This window comes from Echinops telfairi, unplaced genomic scaffold (assembly GCF_000313985.2).
Source record: "Echinops telfairi isolate 266 unplaced genomic scaffold, ASM31398v2 ScPeMD7_7400;HRSCAF=8409, whole genome shotgun sequence".
Lineage (NCBI taxonomy): Eukaryota > Metazoa > Chordata > Mammalia > Afrosoricida > Tenrecidae > Echinops > Echinops telfairi.
This window is the reverse complement of record NW_022111300.1, coordinates 35,760,989-35,782,822: the sequence shown is the minus strand read 5'-3', so window position 1 is coordinate 35,782,822 and position 21,834 is coordinate 35,760,989. Positions and strand designations below refer to the sequence as shown.

The 21,834-nt window shown below is 57.4% G+C and overlaps 1 protein-coding gene across 2 annotated transcripts in view; it reads left to right on the top strand.

Annotated features, from left to right (window-relative positions):
• Positions 1 to 43: 43 nt before the first annotated feature.
• SMAD7 (SMAD family member 7) overlaps positions 44 to 21,834 on the top strand; it is a 27,398-nt gene continuing 5,607 nt past the window's right edge. Inside the window, exons 1-3 of one of the 2 annotated variants that reach the window (XM_004702977.2) lie at positions 44 to 766; positions 1,946 to 1,999; positions 7,973 to 8,047. In XM_004702977.2, the coding sequence (XP_004703034.1) occupies positions 172 to 766; positions 1,946 to 1,999; positions 7,973 to 8,047 (724 nt within the window). In that variant the 5' untranslated portion in view covers positions 44 to 171. The remainder of the gene's footprint in view (positions 767 to 1,945; positions 2,000 to 7,972; positions 8,048 to 21,834) is intronic. The other variant, XM_045296180.1, reaches the window with a different exon arrangement.

Genomic DNA, 21,834 nt, shown 5'->3' with positions numbered 1-21,834 from the left:
GCCACGGAGCGCCCCTCGGGCCGCCTCCGCTCCTGCCCGGGCCCCTGCTGCTGCTGCTGCTGTCGCTTGCGCCTGCTGCCCCAACTCGGCGTCCGACTTCTTCATGGTGTGCGCCGGTCATGTTCGCTCCTTAGCCGGCAAACGACTTTTCTCCTCGCCTCCTCGCCCCGCATGTTCAGGACCAAACGATCTGCGCTCGTCCGGCGTCTCTGGAGGAGCCGCGCGCCCGGCGGCGAGGACGAGGAGGAGGGCGCGGGGGGAGGCGGCGGCGAGCCGCGGGGGGAAGGGGCGACGGCCGGCCGAGCGCATGGGGCCGGCGGCGGCGCGAGCAGAGCTGGTTGCTGCATGGGCAAGGCGGTCCGAGGTGCCAAAGGTCACCACCATCCCCACCCCCCCGCCGCCGGGGCCGGCGCGACCGGGGGCACCGAGGCGGATCTGAAGGCGCTCACGCACTCGGTGCTCAAGAAACTGAAGGAGCGGCAGCTGGAGCTGCTGCTCCAGGCCGTGGAGTCCCGCGGCGGGACCCGCACCGCGTGCCTCCTGCTGCCCTGCCGCCTGGACTGCAGGCTGGGCCCGGGGGCGCCCGCCGGCGCGCAGCCGCCCTCGGCCTACTCGCTCCCCCTCCTGCTGTGCAAAGTGTTCAGGTGGCCGGATCTCAGGCATTCCTCGGAAGTCAAGAGGCTGTGTTGCTGTGAATCTTACGGGAAGATCAACCCGGAGCTGGTGTGCTGCAACCCCCATCACCTTAGCCGACTCTGCGAACTAGGTAAGAAGTTCTGCGACCACCCTCCCCAGGACCCCCCCACCCCCACCCCGCGCGCCCAGGTAGCAATAGGAAAGACCTCCCCTCTCGCGCGCTGTCTCTGTGCAGCCCTTTCCCAGTGTGCACCCCCTCTTGGGAAGAGACTTGGAAGGCGGGCAGAGACGGGACAGGGACATTCATTCCCTGGGGCTTCCCTTCTGGGCTATACCTTGATGCCCTGAGGGGGCCTGTGGTGGTGGGGGGGCTGTGTGTGGCCTGGCTCGTGCACACGAACTAGACAGAAGGGTGGACATGAGGCATCCTCGTTTAAGCATCTGCGAGGGGCAGCGGAGAAGGCGGGGTGTCACGCCTCTCCCATACCCGGAAAGGCGTGGAGGTGAGTGGCCGAGTTGGACGAGGGCCAAGCCCGCCAAGGAAGGCTGGGAGCGGGGAGGCTACAGTATCTCTTCCCTTAGCACAGCGTCAGGGCGGCACGAGTGGCCCCCAGGCTGCCCTGGGCGCACCGTTTGGGACTGTGAAAGCCAAGGTGGTTAGGCTGGGGGACGAACTTGGTACCTCTTCCCCCCACTCGGCCAGCCCGGGGCCGAAACCGAACAAGCAGTCAGGCGAAGTTGGTTCTCCCCACTTTACCCTTCCTACCCGAAAAGCAAGCACAGAACGTCTGTAGACGCGTCTGCCCCAGCGGCCCTCTTTTAGTCCTCCGGGCCTCCAACATGCCTTTCCACTCCGGCGGGGGGCGGTGCACCCCGACCAGTGGAGCCCAGTGTCTGCAGGCCCCCCCCCCCAAGTTCACCGGGACACTTTTTTTTGGGGGGGGGCTTCCGGGTGGGCTGGGCCTGGTACGTCGGGCGGGGGGGCCATTGATCCCGAGTGGGGGCGCGGGGAAGGGGGCCCTGTCGCCCCGCGGCCCAGCCGGTGGTTTCCCAGCCGGCCGGCCGCGCGCGGTGGCGGTGGCGGCGGCCGCCGCAGACGTGGAGGAGCGGAGCGCGGCGGCTGGCGCCAGGCGGCCTCTTTTGTTTATCTGACAGCTAAATATCAAGGCAATCACCGCCTCGCGGCCCTGCCTCCAACCCCCACAGCTAAGACAAACAGTTGGGCTCGAAGAATGCCTCTGTTATCTTAAGTTTCTATCTCTCTCTCCCATGGCGCGGCCTTTATTTTCTCTCACTTTTTAAATTCCAGAGTCTCCCCCTCCTCCTTACTCCAGATACCCGATGGATTTTCTCAAACCAACTGGTGAGTCGATGCGTTTCAAAGTACCCTCCTGCTCTGACGTGAACCCCAAGCTTGTCGAATGGGCGGTTTTCCTTTCTGGGCAGCTGTGTGGGGCAGGGTGGTGCTCTTCTCCTACCCCCTTTGAAAGTTGGGTGGCTTTTTCTCAAGAGGCTTTTTTTTGGTTCTTATTCGTGGCTGTTGCTTTTTTTTTTTTTAAACCCAAAGTTGTTTCCTAGTACCCTTCTTGTGTGTTTGCACCCCCCTGACCGAGATGGGCTCAGCCTTAGCACGGGGGACCTTTGATTCACAAGCAGTTGTCTTGGGGGCCAAGGAGAAGTGGGTGGGAGTTTCAACTCCTGAGTGTGGCTGGGGGAGGGGGAGGTGAGGGAAGCAGGGTAATGTGGATGGATGGAAAGGCTTTCTGGAGTATTGTAGGAGTAAAATGGATAGCCGCCTTCCCACCTAACTTCCCTCTAAGGTAGTGTTATAGGGTCCCCGGAATTCTTGGTTGGGGCCATAAAAGTTTTAGGGAAACTCTGCCCGCCTGTTTCTGTAACCGGATGGTGGGGGGGGGGGGCTGGAGCAGAAGCACCCAGTGGAGAACTGGCATCAGCTCCGCCCCGAGTTCACCTTTGGGTTGGCTGCTTCTCCCTCCATTAAACAGTGGGGGTGGGGGTGGAGGTGGAGGTGGTGTCATCAGCGGATGGGGAGCCCCCGTTTCCAAAACCCCCTTCCTAGCCTGGGGAGACTCCTTTGCTCAAAGTAAGGATTGTAACTTTCGCCTCTGGGGCCCAGAGAATGGCAAAGCTGACTGGTGAGGATTTTTGTTTCCCCAATGTTTCTGGGAGAAAGAGAAGTGAAGGGTTGTTGGCACCATTTAGTGCAGTTCCCGTGTCCCCCCCCCCCCAAACTCCTCTGCCCTCTTGAGTTTTGGCTGGTTGCGCCTTTCCCCCCACTAATTAAAAGTCTTGCCGGGGCGTTGTCATAAATTAAATACTTTAATGAACGGTGTAACCTATTCTCCACAACCAGCTCTCCCAGGCCAGCTCCCTCACGTTGGGAAGGCAATGCAGCCTGCCCCTCCGCCTGTGTCTAATAGTGGCCTGCAAAACACGTGATAGTTTGCTCCAGTTTACAAAACAGCAGATAAACGGTCATTAATGAGGTGATAAACCAGCTCTCTGTCTGGTTAACAAGTGATAGCAGATCATCAAGCTCTTGTTTTTCCAAAGACTGTATGTAACCCGACTGGGTGTCTTGGCTTAAATGGGACTCAAAGCTTTTCATGCTCCAAGAGGTGACCTCTTGTCCTGTGCTGGCTTTGGCTTCTGTCATCTTTAAAATGTGAAGGGTTTCCTTCGGTTGGGAAAAGAGCGACGGCGGGTAGAGGTTGTGTCCCCAGCCACAGCCTCAAGTTCCAGACAAGAAGGGCCTCTCTTGGGTTTCTAGCAAAGATAGATGTGGGGTTTAAAGCTATTAGCAGGATTTAGGAAGTCATTCTGCCAGGCCAGAACCTCATTTTCGGAGAGTGGAGTGATAGATTTATTCATTAGCAAGTGTTGACATTAGGTAGCAAAATGTGTGTAAACAGAGAAGCCACAAAGACAGGAATGTGCCATTTGGGGGGTGGGGAGTCCTCCAGGCCCGGCCAATAGGAAGTGATTAACCTGCCAATGGGAAATGCAAACAGCTGGTTACTCACCCAAAACGTTTTGTTTAAACAAAGCGGAAAAAAAAAAGAGGAAAGAAAGAAACCCCCATGAAAGAGATTGCTCTGGTGCATTGGAGAGCTGCCAGATTGGGGGCTGGCCGAGTGGGGTGAAGGGGCAACAGTCCAGGGCTGGGTGGGGGTGCTCCCCAGGTTTTCGTCCCCACCTTGTATATGGAAGAGTTTGGGGCTGAGCACTGGCATGCTAAAGTTTCTAAGAGTAGGTTGGGTTTTTGGTCTTGGCTTACCAGTTGAGAACCAGGCTTATCTGAGGCTTACCAGTGGACATCTGTTAAACTCTTAACTAGTTGTTCAACTAAGCGGTCCCTTTGCGAACTCACCGGTGGGGGGAAAGGGGCGATTGTGAAGGGGTCTGGGGCCTGGTACCCTGCAGCCTTTGGCAGGACTTGTGTTTGCACACTTGGGTGCTGGGTCCTCTGGGATGGGATTCACACCTGAATTGAGGGGGCAAGGTGCCTTGTGACGGACTCAACCCAGGACCCCCATTCTATAAGGCTTATAGTGTAAGGAATAAGAACATGCCCTCCAACAGCAAATTGCAGTTTGTGTAGTGGGAATGATGTTGGGGGGTGGGGGTGGCGGTTGCTGGGTATGTCTGTGCCCTCTGTCTGGATCTGGTGGTCTGATAGCTTAGAAGAACGGTCTGGGGGTGTTGTTGGGTGAGCTCAGCTTGTGGGTGCTAGGGCACCCTGGTGGATGCTTGTCCCCTTTTGAAGCCTGACTCTTCCCTGATCCTGTAACCCCAGTGATTTTGTCAGGTCTGGGTTTCAATCCAGATCAGACGGGATGTGCTAGACTAGATGATTCATTCATTCATTGGTTCATCCAATTGTCCTACAGCCAGAATGATGGGCTCCCCTTAGAATCGGACAGGTCCCATGCAGTGCATTGCTCCTCTGTCCCCAGGGTTCATTGCCTTCTGGATTGGATGATGTACTTTTGGGACACTTGGCGGGCTGGTCTGTTGGTGATGGGGACGTGGCACTTTTGCCTCAGACTTGTACTTGGGAAGCCTAGAATATGAGGGGAGTAAACCTGGCGCTCTCTCTGGGATATGGGTCAGTGCTTAGCTGATGCTCATTCTTAGCAGTTCATTCGTCTGTTGCTTCCCAAACTTGGGTTTTGGAGGACTTTGCTGGAGCTGTGTTGGTCCCTGAGTTGTGGTGCTGTGGCTTCTGTCAAGATGACAGCAGAGGACCCAGTGGGCAAGCGCTCTGCTGGACACACGGCGGGGGTCAGCATGAGTTGAAGTCTCAACAGCAGTGGGTGGGCTAGGTTTGGGTGAGGGTGAGGCTGCTGGGTGGAAAGAGGTCCTCCTCAAATCCCCCCTCCCCCCAAACAGAACCTAGAGCACTGGACCATGTGGGGGACAGTGGAGGGTGGAAGAGAGGGATGGCTGGAGTCTCAGAATCAATGAGCCAAGTTGAGACCCTAGCCGTAGGTGTCTCCTACCTGTGGGGAATCTGGGAGCGGGCCGGAGGTGTGGCCCATCTGGAGCTAGAGGCCAATGCAGGTGCCTAGGCCTAGCCCAGGAGGAAGGCCTGGGACGCTTCTGGCAAGGCTGAGGAGGAAGAGCTATAGGATAAGGAGCTCCGTGGGGTGTAGCCCAACCTACTGGGTGGCCCCTTGGGCTAGGCAGGGACGCCTCAGTTTACCTGGATGCATGCCGAACAGGTATACTTTGCTACTTCACAAGGGTGGTAGGGCGGCCTAATTAACGTTTGTAAATCCCTCCCGAGATCAAAGGCTCTGTAGAGCAGGGCAGAGCACCATTTCATAAACACACTTGTGGTCGCTGGTGCAGAGCGGGCTGCCTTTGATGTGTGGCTGCTGACACCCTGAATGTGGGCCCCTGCTCTGCCCAGGATGCCAGGCCTGTCCTTTGAAACACACCTTGCCCCTGGGATTCCACCCGCCAGCACCCAGGCCCGGTGGGGCGTGGCCGTGGATAAGTCATCGTGTTTAATATGGGGGTGTCTTCCGTTTGGGGGTGATGGGTGGAGGACACAGGGTTGAGAAAGCCTATCAGGCGCGCTCCGAGGGCCTTCAAAGTAGTTTAGAAAGTGCAGGGTGCACACCACCTAACAAGGGACTCCATTTCCTGCCTCCCCCTATTGTTTTCTATTTGATTGAGTGTATCCTGTAAAGCTGTATATTCCTGTTAGGAATTATACTTTACCCTGATAACATGAGATTACATAGTCTCCCCTCTCCCCCCTGCCTACTGCCGCCACCCCCCCACCTCCCCCAGCCCTCCGCAGTGATACTGTTCAGGAACATTGTCCTGCCTGGGGGAAGAATTTTAGAGAATCGGGACAGGGAGGAGCCCTGGTTATTGAGAGACACTCGGGGTTAAGGGGGCAGCAGTGGCCCTGGAGGGCTTTCTGGCTTTCTGTAGGCTGGTTTAGATGATCTTCCCTTATCCCCTTTATCAGGAAACTGGGTCCACCGGAGTGGGTGGGCACCCAGACGCTTACTTCCCTCAGGGCTGGTCTTTGGTGTGGCCAGGTAGTCCCAACTAGAAACTGTTCATAGCATTCCCAGGACTTGTGGTTTGGGGCTGGGGTAGGAGGACTGGATCGAGTCTTCCTGGAGAGGTGGACACTTGGCTGGATTGAAGTTGTGGGTTTGCTTCAGAGCTGGCGCACACCTTTCCGGAGCCAGGCTTTCTGTACGGACTGTCAGTGAGTGATGAGTTGATGGGGGCCGGTGTGATCTTCTGTCTCCTGGGAGTGAGTCGTCGTAGGTCAGGGGTCATTGAAGTACGTTGTGGGGAGGGTGAGGTATGCAGTCTTACGTCTCAGCTGCAGTGGACATGATCAGAGTGGACGTTCCCGGCCCCTTGGTTGAGCACCTGAGGGTGACAGGGAGCCTCTCTCCCTCCTGAGAGAAGCTTGTAGTGGAGTCAGGGCAGAAAGGATCTGAGTGGAAGCAGCCACCCAGTGTTGGTGCCAGAAAGCCTTCACAGGGTGGAGAGGGCAGGGAGCCTCGCAGGGCCAGGGTTGTCTGGGAAAGCTTCCAGGATTGGGGTGGGGGGTTGGGCTCAACCTTGGAGGGGGCTGGCTGACTGCTTTTCTTCTGACTTGGAACCTTGCTGAGAATGTTCTCTGCCTTGATTTGGTGTGGCGCTTACACAAGGGTGTGTATGAAAATTGGTAGGGAAATGGGATGAAGGGAGATGAACTTTCCCTATGAACTCTGAAGTTTGTGTGTGTGTGTGTGTGTGTGTGTGTGTGTGTGTAGAGAGAGAGAGATGTAGACAGACAACTCAACTTCTTGCTGACATGCTGGCTCTGTTACAGAGTGGTACTGCTCTGTGGGGTTTTCTTGGTGGTCCTCTTTGGACACAAGATAGCCAGCCAGGCCTTCTGTGGCACAGCTGGGTGGGCTCTGTCTGCAAACCTCTAGGTTAATAGTGGAGTTGGGCACACAAGCCTTTTGCCACCGCCCAGGAAGGAGCCTTACATAAGTGCCTGTCTCGCCTGTAGCACGCTTGTTGAGCTGATTCCAGCTCTTAGCATCCTTGGGTGGCAGGGTAGAACTGCCCCCTAAGATTCCCTACGTTACTGTCAGACTGGCCCAGACTGCCAGGCTGCTTCTCCCCCCGGAGGGGAGCAGCTGGTGGGTTCAAGCTACAGACCTTTAAGTTCTGAGTGGGGTGCTCCTTATGTCCACCTGGGTAAAATCCGCTCGGAGGCTTGATGTTGGAGTACTTCCCTGCACTTCAGGCTCCACTACCCATACAAAGGATCAAGCAATCCCCATAGCCACCAGTAGCCTTAAGGAACTGGGACGCCTGAGTGAGACCTCTTGAGTCTTCAGCAAGCCTTGCCCTTTATTTTTTCTGGTAAAAGATGTGTATGTGGGGGGTGGGAACTGGGGGCAGTGCAGACAGCACAGCCAGGCTTGAGAAAGGAGAGCTGAAACTCACTTTGACCTTGGGAACTACCTGTTTTCTTCCATGGGGGGGAACTTGTAATAAGAGCAGCATTCCAGCCAGTCTGTGATGGAGACGGGCTGGACTAATGATTAACTGGCCGCCGGAGCCCAGACGGGTGACAAGGTGCTGTGGTCTGTCTTATGATGGGCAGCAAAGCCTGAGCACACCATTAGTAATCGGCCTCGTGGCGGCGAGTCAGCCCCGGGGAATGTGTGGCTCTCCTTGACTGCTGCTAGGATGTGCTTCAAGACCCATCACTCTGCTTTTATGTGTGATTTACTTACTTCCACACGGGTTGACCTGCCTCTCCCTCTCAAACCCGCAGCGGACTGTCCAGTTGCTGTGCCTTCCTCCGGTGAACCAGGGGGAACGAATTATCTGGCCCCTGGGGGGCTGTCAGGTAAGAAAGACGGTCCTCTTTGTTTTGAGGGCTTTGCCCTCTGGCTTTTGCACTCTTCGTGAGGGGGCGGTGTGGGGCTGGTGGACGGGGCGACACACTGCGGGGTTCCCTTGCTGTGTGCCCGCTGTGTGCCCGATTGGACAGACCCTTGGTGACTTGATGCCCCTGTCCTTCGGCTTGTCTCATCTTGTTCCTTCAGTGAGGACTGGGGTCGGGTCCACAGGTGGGCGAGAAGTGTGCCCTGGGGAGCCTGGTGGTGGTTTTTGAGAGGCACCTGGTGTGGGCGCATGGGGTGCCTCGAAGGGGCTGGCTGCTGGCCTTTTGAGAACCTGTTGAATGCAGGTCCCAGGCACCGGAGGGGGCGGTTCACAAACTTGGCCTTTCAGCTTCTTTGCGTGCCCTCCAGAGTCGGGCGGCAGGCTGGTGGGCAGTGCCAGCAACTGGAGGTGTAACTGGTCCCACCTAGATGGAAGGAAGGGAGGGTAGGTTACCCGTACATAAGGTTCTGGGACGGATAACTAGAGCTTTGGACCTGGAAAGCCAGTGCTGCCCTGGAGGGTTTCGGCGTCAGGTGAGGGCAGGTGTGTAACGGGGCCTTGGTGCCTGCCCTTCGACACTGGCAGTTTCTCAGAGAACCTCACTGCCTGCAGAAGTGGGAGGCGTTGCATTTTTCCCCAAAGACCACTTCCGCATGAGCTTCCCTGCCCCTCCAGGATGCCAGCCCTGTGTGTGCTTTTTAAAAAAATCATTTACTGGGGACTCGTACAACTCTCAATCACAATCCATCCATCCATTGTATCAAGCACGTTTGTACGTGTGTTGCCCTCATCATGCCCTGTGTTTTCTAGGAATGCATTTCAGCAAGAGGGAATGACGTTTATATTTTTTTTAAAAAGGGGTACGGGGGTGGGGGGGGGACTTCTGTAATATTTTCAGATGCCTGGTTTTTTACTGTTGGACATTGGTGGGGCCCACGGTGGCAGCCCAGGTGCAGGAGCTGAGACTGGTTGGCCTCTTTGAGACTCTGGTCAAGCATGGCGAAAGGAGCAGGCAGAGGGAGAATGCTTGTCCGGAGATGCTTGTTGTTTGGATCTCAGTGCAGTGTAGACTGGCTGCTACCTGAGAGAGGGTGCTGTTTGTTCCAAGCTTCTAATGCAGCCGTTCTCCACCCCTTTGGGTCTCGAACTTTCACAGGGGTCGCCCAATTCCTAACAGTAGCAAAATGACAGTTATGAAGAAGTAGCAACGAAAATAATTTTATGGTTGGGGGGCGTTCACCACAACCTGAGGAACTGTATTAAAGGGTTGCGGCATTAGGAAGGTTGAGAAGCACTGTTTTAATGAGAATCAAGCAGGGGAAAGATGGGGTGGGGTACGCAGGCTGGGGGCAGCTGTGGTGGGAGCTTGCAGCAGCGGCTGTGCCTGGAGTCTTGTCCGCGCTCTTCAAGGCTGACTGAGTGGTCCGGAAAGACCAGAGGGTGGAGAAAGGGGGAAAGGGTCTGTCCTTAAGGCTGCTGGACGGGTGTGGTTTTTCAATCTTGGAGGTGCTGGGAGGGGCTCCAGCCCCCTCGGAACTACATGAAATAAGCAAGGAAATGGGTCTTTTTGGAAAAGGGCACTTTTCCCCAAGGCCTGTCTTCCGGATAACATCGTGCCTGCCACTTCCTGCAGATGGAGGAGCTCATCCGCTGTCTGAACCAGCCCCTCCTCAGCCAGCCTCCCTCAGACAGACAGACAAGACAGACAGATACAGAGAGAGAAATGCCTGGACCCACTCAGTCGTTTGGGGGATGGGTGGGCTTTCCTTTCCCAAAATTGTTTCTAGAAAGAAAATGGGGAGTGAGGCCATTAAGAACTGTTCTTCCCCCCCCCCCCCAAGCCAGGTAACTGCAGCCTCTTAGATTAATGAGGGGTTACGAGGAGGGGGGAGGTGGTGTGTCTGAAAGGATTTAAACAAAACTGCACAAAAAAGCAGGGGGGAAAACTCCAGAGCGTCCACATGAAAGAGCATTTGTTTTGAATTTTCGCTCTTGATTTACTAATTCCCAGGGCTTCAAAGTTAGCTCCTCTTTTCTGTTTGCAGTGGAGCAGTGGGCTCATGCCCCGCCGCGCGGTGGGGGAAGGGGCTGGGGCGGGAGAGTTAGACACCGTGGGGTGGGTGGATGTCACTGGGTTTGGGGGTGCTGGAAGGGGGCAGGCAGGATGGGCACCCAGAAAACCAGGTGCATCGCCTTTGAAGCAAGAATGCCCCCTGAAAGCCCAGAGTAGAGAAAGCCCGAACCACCTCCTTTCTAGAAGTTGATCATGGAGGGGTGTGGGGAAGGCTGGGTGTGTCTGCCTCACTGAGGATGAGGCCAGGGACCCCCAAGAGGGTTACGGTCACCGAAGGAGGAGGGCAGGGCTGGAAGAGGTGGGGCGTGTTAGCCAAGCACCGGAGGGTAGGAGCAGGGCCCAGTCTGCAGCGGGGCCTCAAGGTGGAGTGCAGGGAAAGGTCCCCCCAGCCGCCCCCCCGAAACAACTGCTCTGAGTGTCTCTTTCACAGGCCCGTGTGCTGGTTTCCTTCCTGTCCTGCCCTGACTGAGAGGGCCCTCATGAATGGGCCTCAGTGCAGGGAGGGAGGACTGCGGGCAGCACAGCCAGGGCTTGATGCTTTTGGCAAAGGAAGAAGGGAAGGGGAAAAAAGCTAATGTGAAAATGCTAGGCCTCCGTGGCGGGGGCAGGGGCTTTAGAATGTCCTCCAGAAACGCCCTGGTGACTGCAGCCCTGGTCCTCAGAAAGGGGGCAGGGAGGAGTGGGGAGGGGGCTGCCCGGTAGGGGAGCAGCACTGCTGAGGTAGCAGCTGGAATAATTCCAGCCTCAAGAGCCCCCCCACCCCCAAGGCACGCTGGGCCACACCCCTTGCCGGCACGTTCCCTCAGATGGGAAGACGTTTTTAGAAGGCAGTGACCGGGCTCCAGGAGATTCTGACAGCCAGCTCTCTGAGACAGATGGATGAGCCCCGGCACACGCGCACACAGAGGCACTCCCGGGCGCAGACGCGCGAGCACGCAGGTGTCCACGGCAGGCTTGGGGGGGATGGCGGAGCAGCCCCAGTGAGGTTCTGGGCTGGGCAGGGGTGACAATTGGTGGGGCAGTTCTGAATCAGGTCGGCTGTCTTTAGAGAGCCGTGACACATGGGCGCTGGTGGTTGCTGGGATGCCAATGCACTGGCCCAGGGAGGGTCACTGGTGGCTCTGGACGGGCTTTGCTCTGAGGACGCCCACTGAGGTCTATAACATGTCAGTTAGCGGTCTCTATCCGGGTTTCTAGGTTGGGAGGGGTCTTCATCTGCTTGCTGGTTTGCCTGGTCCTTCGCCTGTCCATCAGCCTGGGCAGGGGATTGGAGGCCAGCGGTCACTGGGGGGAATGGGGACCCCCTCCCCATCCCTGATGTCAAGGAAGGAGATCACTGGTAGCAGACAGTACGGACGGGTTTGAGGGAACCCGGCTCTTGGCTGTGTGCAAAGCTGTGCTATAGAAGAGCCAGTGACCCGGGAAGCCAGCTTGTTAGCTCTGCTAGAGTCTGAAGATTCAGATGGAATTCTGAATGAGTGCTTGACTCCACGTGTCTGTACGGCAGTGTCCCTCCAGGAAGGGCCTCTCTGAGCCCCCTGTCATCGGGGTCAACCTCAGAAACACCTGTCTTTGGAATGTGCAGCCCTGGCTCTGCCCATGGTCACTTGGGCCTCAAATCAAGCAATGGGGGTGGGGGCACCCTATTCTGCTTTAAGGACAGCCATTTGGCTGCATGTGGACCCATCTGGTGTGGATGGGCGGTGACAGTAACAGGAGTCAGCCGCTTCTTCCTGTGGGAAGCAGCAGCCTGGAGCCCCCTCCTGCCAGGGGTTTGTGCTCACAGCCCAGCTGGCGGTGGGTGGGTGGGCAGTAGTAGAGGGGGACGCCACCCCTGGTGACCACAAGCGAGCTTCCTTAGGACCGCCTGTATCTCATTGAATGAGCGTTCTGAATGCCAGCCTCACGTCTGGGGCGAGGGCCGGCTCACCTGTGCACACCCGGGCACGGCAGCTCAGGCGGTTTGCCTGCTTCTGGTGTGTGCGGTGCCCCAGGTCATGAACTCACCCCGAGAAAGGAGAGGCTTGCAGATGAAACACGCTCTGTCCTGGAAAGAGTGAGGCTGTCGGGTTGGCCTAGACGCCGGGTGACGCACGCGAAGACTGCCGGCCAGATGAGATGGACTGCCCCCTCGGTCACACATGGCAGCGAGGCCCCGCCTGCCAGCGGGTGGAGGCAGGGCATGCCAGGTTCTTCGCACTGCAGCACCTGTACACTTGCCCCCCCCCACGCCCCCCCCCAGGCCTCTCTTAGCAGAGTCTGGCTGTGGCACCTCTGGACACCGGGCTGCATGGTGGCCAAGTTCTGCACCACTGGATCAGGCAGTGAGGAGACAGACAGACGTCCCTAAGAGTCATGGTCAAGTGTGGCTCTCGAGGGGGTGGTGGGGACTTCCTTGCTCTGCCGCTGTATGGTGCTCATGATGGGGCCGGGGCCGAGATCGGGCGCAAGGCTGCTGCCGCCTTTCGGGGAGAGGAAAATGCTGGCTGGTAGTGGTAACAGGACAGATGGGTGCACTGGTTGCACGGACAGCTACACGTATGTGGTCAGGGTGATGAGCGGCTCAACGTGGTATTTTACACAGTGACCCTGGGTGGCCTCTGGGGCGGTGGATGCCTGGATGATCAGTCAAGGGGAGAGTTCTTTGGCAGGTGCCCAGCGTGCACTGGCTGCAGACACCTGTGCCAGAGGACCCTGGGGTTTCCTGGGGGAGCTTGCCTTAACTGAAGGAGCAGGTCCACTTTAATCTTCTTCTTCTGGGCGCAGTGGGGGAGCTTCCTTTTCCCGTGGAGACAGGGAGGCAGGGAAGGCTCCCCAGTTCAGAGCCCAACCTTGATGTTGGGAGGAGTGCACCTGGGCTCCCACGCTGCTTCTCTCCAGCCTGCCCTTCCAGGGCCCTGCCAGCCCCCTGATGTCACGATGGTCACTCAAGAGCTGTGGCGCCCGCCCCCCAGCCTGCTTGGCGATGGGGACCCTTCCCCAGCCCTGCCACCACTGCAGATGGAGGTCCCTTGTACTCGGACTGAGGCTATAGGGCCGCTGAGGGGACCCCTCCCCCCTTCCCCTAGCTGACGCTTCATAGAGACCACTGTACGGAGTGGCCACTGGGAGGTCACCGCTGGCCACACCATCCTTCCCTCCCGCTCAGGACTGAATGGCTGGCCTGAGGCTGGCGGAGAGCCCACGGTCTCAGAGAGAGGCTTCCTCTCCGGGCTATTTTCAGCAGGAAGGTATTATTAACTGCTGTGGCAGGGCTGGGTGCAGTGGGAAGACACCAGGGGAAGCAGCCTGCACTGGGGTGGACTCCTGGCCTGGCTCCTCCGCCCTCCGGGGTCTCCTTGTGTGTGGGGGGGTTGGGTGTGTGGGGGTTTGTAGGTGCCACCCCCAGTTGCTGTGGACAACCCCAGTTGAAGATCTTGGCATGTGTTATCCAGAGAACAGGCCTGTCCGGCCCGCTCTCCTTCCCTAAGCTGGCAGCAAAGTGTGGTAAGAGTGGTCTTTGAGAGAGGGGGCCCGATGGTGTCTGAGGGAGTGGGTGCCCTGCCTGCCCCCGGTGGTTTGTAAAAGAACTTTTCTGTGGCCTTGAGGACAGTCGTGGAAGAGCAGGGGTGATAACTTTGCCGTTGTCAGTTAGCAGGGAAGATGGGGATGAGACCGGAAATGGCAATGCTCTCTTTATGAGAAGGAGAAAAAGTTGTTCACAAAAGGTAGTAGCTGAGCAGAAGGCCGGCCCTGGTGGTGGGTTGGTCCTGTGTTGTCCCCCCCCCAAGAACTTTCAGGTCATTTTCTTTAAGAAAGGGGCTGTTAGCAAACTTTGTTATTTTTATTATTTTTTAAAAAAGTTTTACCAGAAGGGTCACCTTCCGTTGCAATGCTTAACTGAAGCCTTATTTCCCGGTTTACTGAAGACTCTTTCATGACTTTTGCTGCTTCCTTCCCCAAATGGCGAGGCTGAGCAGTTCCTGGCTGGAAACGCATTTCGGTCTGACTGCATAACCCTCTGCACTGGGCCCCACCCAGCATCATTAGCTTGGTTTTAACTTGCAAAAAAAAAAATTATATATGGTGGTTGGTTTTTTTTTGTTTTTTTTTTTTTTTTTTTGGTTAGTGGCAGGGAGGGACTTCCGGGTGTGAGTGTTGGTGTCTGGCATCCTGCGGGCTTGCAAACCACTGAGTGCCACCCCCCCCTCCCCCCTCTCACGGGCGGGCCTACACTCTCAGGGCACCAGTGAGGTGCCCGCAGGAAGCAGCCCCAGCAGCCCTGGCGCAGCTGCATTCTAGCTTTGACTGCAGTGAGCCCTCTGACTGCCCTGCCCTGCCTTGGGGAGGGGGGCCATGGTGGCCCACAGTCACCCCGAAGCTTCCCCCAGAGGCAGGGCTTGCCCGGGAGGAAGGAGAGGGGGGCATTGCCCTGGGTGTGCTGGCTTCACTTCCGTTTACTCCTCCACGGGTGGCCTGGGCCCCTCCCTGGCAGTGGCACCCGTCTGTGTGCCGCATGCCTGGGACGCACCCTCAAGGAGCCTTCTCTAGGCTGGAGACCAGAGCAGGGAGGGAACAGGGGGAACGCTGAGGCTTCCCGCTGGCTCCCTCCGCCCCTCCCCTGGCTTTTTTCTTGTGTTGTGTTTTGTTTTGGTAACACAACAGGAGCCCTGGGGAGTGCAACAGCATTGTTGGACACTTGTGGAGGCTAACCTATCCAAACAGCGGACGCCAGAGCAGAGTGCTGTGGGCACGTGGTGTGCCCACAAAGGTGCCCGGGTGGCGCCTGGCAGTGGGGCACACCTCTTGGGGCGCTGCAGCCAGCGGGGTGGTGGTTGACCCGGGAACAGGGCCTTCTGCCCTCCACCCTCCTGATGCCCAGGGAGAGGCCTTGGCCCTCCTGGCTGACCCCTGGAAAGGGTTGCTCCCCTTTCGGGCTGTGCTCCACCTTTGCCTCCCTCTGCCAGGTGGGGAGCTGGCTGGGCCAGGCAGTCAGATGACCTGCTAAGTAAGGTAAGCACAGGCTTACTTGTGCTTACTTGATAATCTGTCGTGAACAGTTGGGCACCCACCACCACCACATCAAAGGTTTTGCTGGTACCTTTGGCTGGCAGCTGTCTCTCCCCAGTCCCACAGCACCTTCCTGCCTGTACCAGAGCCTCTTTTTCAAGACTGTGGTCCCTGAAGGAAAGAACCATCCCTTTCACGCAAACTTCACTCAGCACCTACTATGTGCCAGGTGGTGTGCTGGGCCCCGAGGATGCGGCTCCCAGAGGCCACTGGCGCAGCAGATGCCATGTTTTGTGGTGGCCAGTGTCGGAGCCGGCCGCGTGCAGGAGGTGGAGGCAGGGGTAGGGGTGGGGCTCCCACTGAGCAGTTTCTAGACTAGACAGTGTCTGTGCGTGACATAGCAGGGGTGAGCACAGGGTGACAGCGTCTTCCTGTCACTTCCTGGCCTCCACGGAGGCTCTGGGGTCCGTCAGGATCAAAGCCAGGCTTGTAGATAGACCCAGGCAGGCCTGTCTCCATGCTTTCTAGCACACTGGTCCCAGCCCCAGTTGCGGGTCCATCTTGAGATCACCGACTGACCAGGTCCTGCTGCTCCCCTGGGCTCGGGGGCTCCTGGGAACCCCTGAGCCGAGGGGAGGGCTCCTTCTCAGTGGGACTACTGCTGGGAAGGAGGTGTGGCAGACCTTTGGAAGAGTGTCATTTAATGGCCCCCAGGCTTGCAAGGACTTTGACTTTAATTTGTAGACCCACCGGGGACTGGAAGCCCTGATGTTTGTCACTTAGACTCCTGGAGGTTCAAGCCCATTTTTGAAGTCCCGGTCCCGTGGGTACAGCCCTAGCCCTCCCATCTTGGGGTGGACAGTGGAGTCATCTGATAGCAGGCGGCAGGCAGGTGTTTCATGTTCACGGCTTCCTGCCCCTGCCTACTCCCCCAAGGCCTATGGCTTTTGGATGGACGGCTCCAGGGCTCCCTCAGGAACCTTCTTGGTGCTTCGGCACCGGGACTGCCTGGTCCCACTTCCAGTCTCATCTTACAGAGCTGGAGGTCGCTGTCTTCTGGACAGAAGGCAGCTCCTGGCGCCAGTTCCAGTTAGCCTGCCCATCACTGCTTCGCTTCCCCATTGGATCATGGGGGTGCTGAGCCTCCCCTGAGATGAGGTCCCTTCAAAGGGAACCAAAACAGCCTGCCACCAAACACAGCTGTGTGGTGGGGGATCACTCTGCATTCGCCCGGAAGCCCCCTCTGCACTCAGACTGCCAGTGAGCTGGTTCTAATGCACAGGCACCTGACCCGGCGGGCGGGCTAGAATGGTTTCTTGGTTTGCCAGCGTCAGCTCTGTGCAGTTGGCATAGAAGGATTCGTCTCTCCTGGGAAGCCACTGGGGGAGGGTGACTTGTCCTCCCTGTCTCTTTTCCACCTCCCACTGCTGCTGATGCCTCCTGTTGGCAGGGCCCCACTCCCTACTCTTTGAGGCAAGAGAAGCTCATCAATGAAAAGCTGCAAGGCTCCGAGAGCGAGCGCCCTGGCTGCTTGTCAGTCACACACAGGGCCCCCGGTCAGCACTGCCCCACACCTTGATTAATCAGTAACCCAGCAAAAGCTGAGTTTTCACTGCTCTGGGTCTGCAGCACAATTCTTAAACTCCATTGGGTCCCTCTTCCTCCCCCCTCCCCCGTGGATAGGAGTACTTTTTATGGGGAGGAAACCTGGACGTTGCATGGGGTTCCTCTCTGCAAAGTCATAAAGTGTGTGAGTTCTGGGAGGGAGGTCTCTGGTTTCAGCGCCCAGAGCCCAGCTTGCTTTCCCTGGGGCCCAGGATGGAGGGTCAGCCACCAGCCGGCCATGGTGCATGGCATTAGGTCACCTGGTTCTGTGTCCTGGACCTCAGTTTGCTCACCTGCAACAGGAGAGCTCCGGTGGGACCCAGGTCCCCTGCTGTTAGGCGAGCCCGTGAGTTGCTGCTCTGATTTGAGTCCGTTGTTCAGGTGGTGGAAACCGATGGCTGTCACTTCCGTTCTGAAAGGAAAAGATGGGGGTTCTTGATGGTTCCTGGCCCGTAAACTTTAAGAAGTAGGGGTTGAAAGTTGAGAACTCATTCCCTAGGCAATTGTACCCTTCTGTGTGTACACACCCGCACACACGTGTTACAGATAGGCATTTCCACAATGTCCAGAGCCCCATACACAGCCTTGTGAAAACCCCAGGAATGCTGTCTCTGGTCCTGGGACCCTGTCCCCAAGGAGACAGTCCCTGGTGCTACAAAGAGTGGGCACGACTACTAACTCACCCTGTGGCTCCCGGAAGGAGACACCCTTGGTGGTCTGTCTGAAAGAAGCGCTCAGCCAAGGGTGCCCTAGCGGGCAGTTGTACTCTGTAACTCGGGGTGGGGTGGGTGGGTGAGCTCTGGGGGCTGGGGGAGTGTCTGAGTATCTCCGTGTTTGGAAAAGGGGGTGGGCCGGTGCTGGTCCAGACCCAGGCCCGCTTTTAAATGTGAGGCCCGGAGCAGGAGCACTTTGGGGACCCAGCAAGCAGAGGCCACCCATGGGTGGAGGGGGAGGGGAACTCCAGGGGCCCTTGCTGGGGCTGTGGTGGGAGGGATGGGCAGCCTGGGCCCCTGGGAAGTCCTGGCACTTTGGGGGTGGGGTGAAGGGGCTGAGATGACTGAGCCGTGAGTGTCAGGGCCGGGAGATTAGATTACGGAGGCAGACAGAAGTAATGATTAACTTTCCCAGTCTGCACGCTGTCTCCAGCCTGTCCTGCTGTTTTCCCTGTAAGGACAGTGTGGCCCTGGCCTGGCTTGGTGGCGACAGGAATGAGGGCTAAGAGTGGGGTGGGGAGGAGAGGCTTCCCATCCCATCCCTGGCTGGAATTTATTGGCCGGAATGCAGTAAATGTTCAAAACGTGGCCCCATTCCTTGCAGGGTCAGAATGGTGATGGAATAGAGCTGGGGGGAGGGGCGGGTGGCCTTGTCCCTTACTGTGTCCTACCCTCAGGAAAACTGCAGGGGAGGGCTCTGTGGGGGGTGGGGACAGGGCAGGGCCTGCTCTGGGACTGGGGGTAGATTGAACGAGGCCCCCTGGGGAGGAGGCAGCTCTCAAATCCAGAGGGTCAGACCACAGCTTAGCACCCGGCACCTTTTGGAATACCGGTTTTTAAGAGACTTTTTAAGATTCTCGAAGCAGACTTTTTAGAGGTATTTTAGTTTTATAGAAAATACAGCGGATTCTCATGGAACCGCTCCCAACCCCCTTGCAGGGCTGCCCCTATTACCAACATCGTGTTTCCAAGTGGCACCTTTGTTACAATTGAAACAATATTCATAAGGCTTAGTAACTCCCAAGTTCAAGTTCACATCAGGGAGCCCTCACTAGACACTGCGTCTGTGTGGGTTTTGGCAAATGTCTTGTGCCTGCCTGCCCAGATTCAGACAGAAGATTCTCACTGCCCTAAAAATGCCCTCGGGCACCCTTTATTCAAAATCCCCCCGCCCCCCTCCATCTCCCTAAACTGCTGGCTTGTCACTGCATCCGCCAGGCCACTGCCTTCCAGACTGGCTCTCATGGGGGGATGTCCATCCGCCTGTGATGGGTCATCCCGCATGCTCAGAAACGCCCCTGTAGGAAGATGAACACAGGTGGTTCCTGAGAAAGGAGTCCTTTGTTGGGCTCTGTGTAGGTGAGACAGACAGACAGACAGGCTCCACATCCCAGTGCTGGATCCCAGGTGGGGAATCGAGGGAGAGCTGATGTCTCTGAACTCTCTCAGGTGGCAGGCAGGCACATCCAGGGTGACCAGAACACTGCTGCTGGCCTCCAGTGAACTTCCTGATTGGCTGGTTGTCCCATCTCTGTCGTGCGTCCTTAGAGGTGGACCGTTCCAGATGGCCGGCCAGCTGGAAGGCAGGGGGAGTAGACCGTGCCTGGCAGGTCTGGGGTTCCTGGGTGTGCAGGTGTGTGCCTGGGGCACAGACACGCCCCCTTTCTCAGGAGAGTTCTGTTTGGGGGGACATGACAGTGTGAACCGTGTGGGCCAGAATATGGAGTCAAGAGTCCCGAAGCCCTGACTTGAGAGATCATTAGAGAGGCCCATTTACTGTAAATATTATGAATGGAGTTGGCTGGGTCGGGAGGCCCCACCCTTCCTCTGCGGCCAGGGCAGGCAGCAGGCAGGCGGCCGGGTACACTGTAATTTGCATGACTGAACACTGGGGCACAGGAAGCCCCGTCAGCCCGACTGGCGAGACAGGCAGGAGCGCCTGATTTGTGTGGCTTCCCTCCCCTGCCCAGTGCTGCCCTCAGTTATGTCCTCTGATGGCAAAAGAACTTGCTTAGCAGGGGCCTCCGACTGCTTGTGGGGGGTGGGGGGTGCGCTGCAGGCTTACATGGGGCTGGGGGGGGTGTGTTAAAGGAGGGTTGGGGAGATAGGCCTTGTTTGGGTAGCAGGGGAGTAAGTTTTAACTCGATTATTCCTAAGTCATAAATACTCCATTTGAGTCACCAGCCTTTAGGTTGATAGTCTAGCCTAATCTGTTAACACTGGTGACCCAACACTGGTGACCCAGGAACCTGGGAGAAAGGTCCGGCCACTAGGCCCGGTGGGCAGTGGAAATAGGGTCGTGATCAGGAGTTCTCTCATGGGGAAACCCTGTTATATGAGATCAATGAGTGACAAGACGGGGGACAGCACACGTGTGTAGTGTTGAGACAGGACGGTTGGTATAGAGATGGGGAAAATAGGTTCTGTTTTTTTCTTGCCCTGGGCTGCAAGGTAGTGAAAAGAAATAGAAACCAGCTTGCTTTATTTCTGACCCGGCACATTTATGAATCATAGAGTCAGCCAGAAATCATAGAGGCAGTCAGGAATGGAAGGGGGGAGCCCTGGGGCCATGTTGTTCCACCCTTCTCAGGTGGGAATCCTGGTGGTACAGTGAGTAGTGGATTGGGGCTGCTAACTCGAAGTCAGCAGTTTGAAACCACGAGCCGCTCTGCATAAGAAAGAGGAGGCTTTCTGCTCCCAGAATATACTTAGTCTTGGACACCCGTGTGTGTGTGTGTGTGTGTGTGTGTGTGTGTGTGTGTGTGTGTGTACACTCTGCTCTTCAGGGTCGCTATGAGTCTACTTGATGGTAGTGAGCTTGGTTTGGTTTTTGGTTTCCTCGTGTATTAGTTTATTTGCCAGGTAAGGCGCTGGCTCAGAGAGGACAAGGCTGCGTGGCCAAGGTCCCAGTGTCTCTCTGACAAAGACGAGGCTTCTCTGGTTCAGGGCTGGACCTGTGCTCAGCTCTAGAAGTAAGAGAAGCATTTTCTAAATGTGTCCCGAAGGGTCTTCATTTCTCCATCCAGTGTTTGGGGTAGCACCCTTGGGTGTGGGGAGCGGGTGGGGGCTGGGTGGCAGCCCACCCGCAGCTCCCACCAGCTGGAGTCCCAGCTCTGCCCTTTGGAGAGTGACAGGTGCCCGAGTCTCTGCCTGCAGGACAGGGTAGTCATCGTGTGCACCCTGCAGGTGGCTCAGGAGCCCCTGAGAAGCCTGGTGGTGCTTAGGGGATGTTCGCTGTGTTTGCTCCAAGCCTCTCCGCCTGGGTGCGGGAGGGGAGGCCATGAGTACCAGTGGTGAGTGGTGTTGGTGCAGTCGGAGGAAGACACTTGTAAGTTTCTAAGCTGGCCGCTTGGGTGCCAGCTTGATTGCCCACATTAGGAGCCTACTTGAGGGATGAGGTTAAATGGGAGACCGGAGGGGCGATTTGAACTGCTGTGTGACCCCTCTTGTCAGCTCACCTCAGGAACGTTGCTGTGCTGGGCCTGGAACTGGGCCCAAGGCTGCTGGACCCATGGGGCCAGAGGCTGTCAATCCCACCAGCCTCTGAAGGAGAGACCCACAGACACCGCCACCCACCCTCACGTTTCGTGAACACCTGGCGGTGATGTTGCCAGAGCTATGGGAAGAGGCTGGTTTTCTCAGACCAGACCCCCCACCCCTACCCCAATTCACACACTTAGCCGTCTGGTGGGGCGTCTGGGTGGTGGTGAAGTCCGCCTGGGCGTGCTAGCTAGCCGAGCGTGAACGTGAAACCTTTTCCGTTTATTTCCATCCTTGTGGGCTGTTTGCTCTAGCCCCCCGCCCCCCAGGGCTGTCTGTCCTGCCTTTAGGTCTAGGCCCTTAAGGAACCCGGGGGGAGCATTCTGGGTGATTCTGAGCTCAGCGTTGCACCAGCCCGCCACAGAGCACCAGGCTTTTACCAAGGACCCTGGCTGGTGGTGAGCTCCCTGCCTAACTTAGCCCTGAGTTCCTTTTGGCCCAGTGGCCAGCTGATTTTCCGGCCGGCAGCGTCCAGAGCCAGGGTGGGGAGCTGCTGGTGCTGCTCTTAACCTTTGAGTTGTCTGAGGTGGGGAGCAGGGTGGGAGGAGGCAGCCCCGGGTGGCGCCGGGGGAGGGAGGGCCCTGGACTGCGCTGGTGAGGCCAGGTGTGGCACTGTTTGTTTCAGGATTGCCTGGTGGAGCCTCCCAGGTCACACCTCTTGCCTTCCCTTTGCCCTCGTCCGCCCAGGTCCCCCTCACCTGATTTCTCCCTCCTCAGCCCTTTGCTGGCCTGGCTGGCCCTGCCCCTCTGGCTCACAGTGGCCTTCACAAGCGGAAGCCCAGCCATGAGCACCATTGAGGCCTTCAACCCGTCGTGTGTACCCCCCCC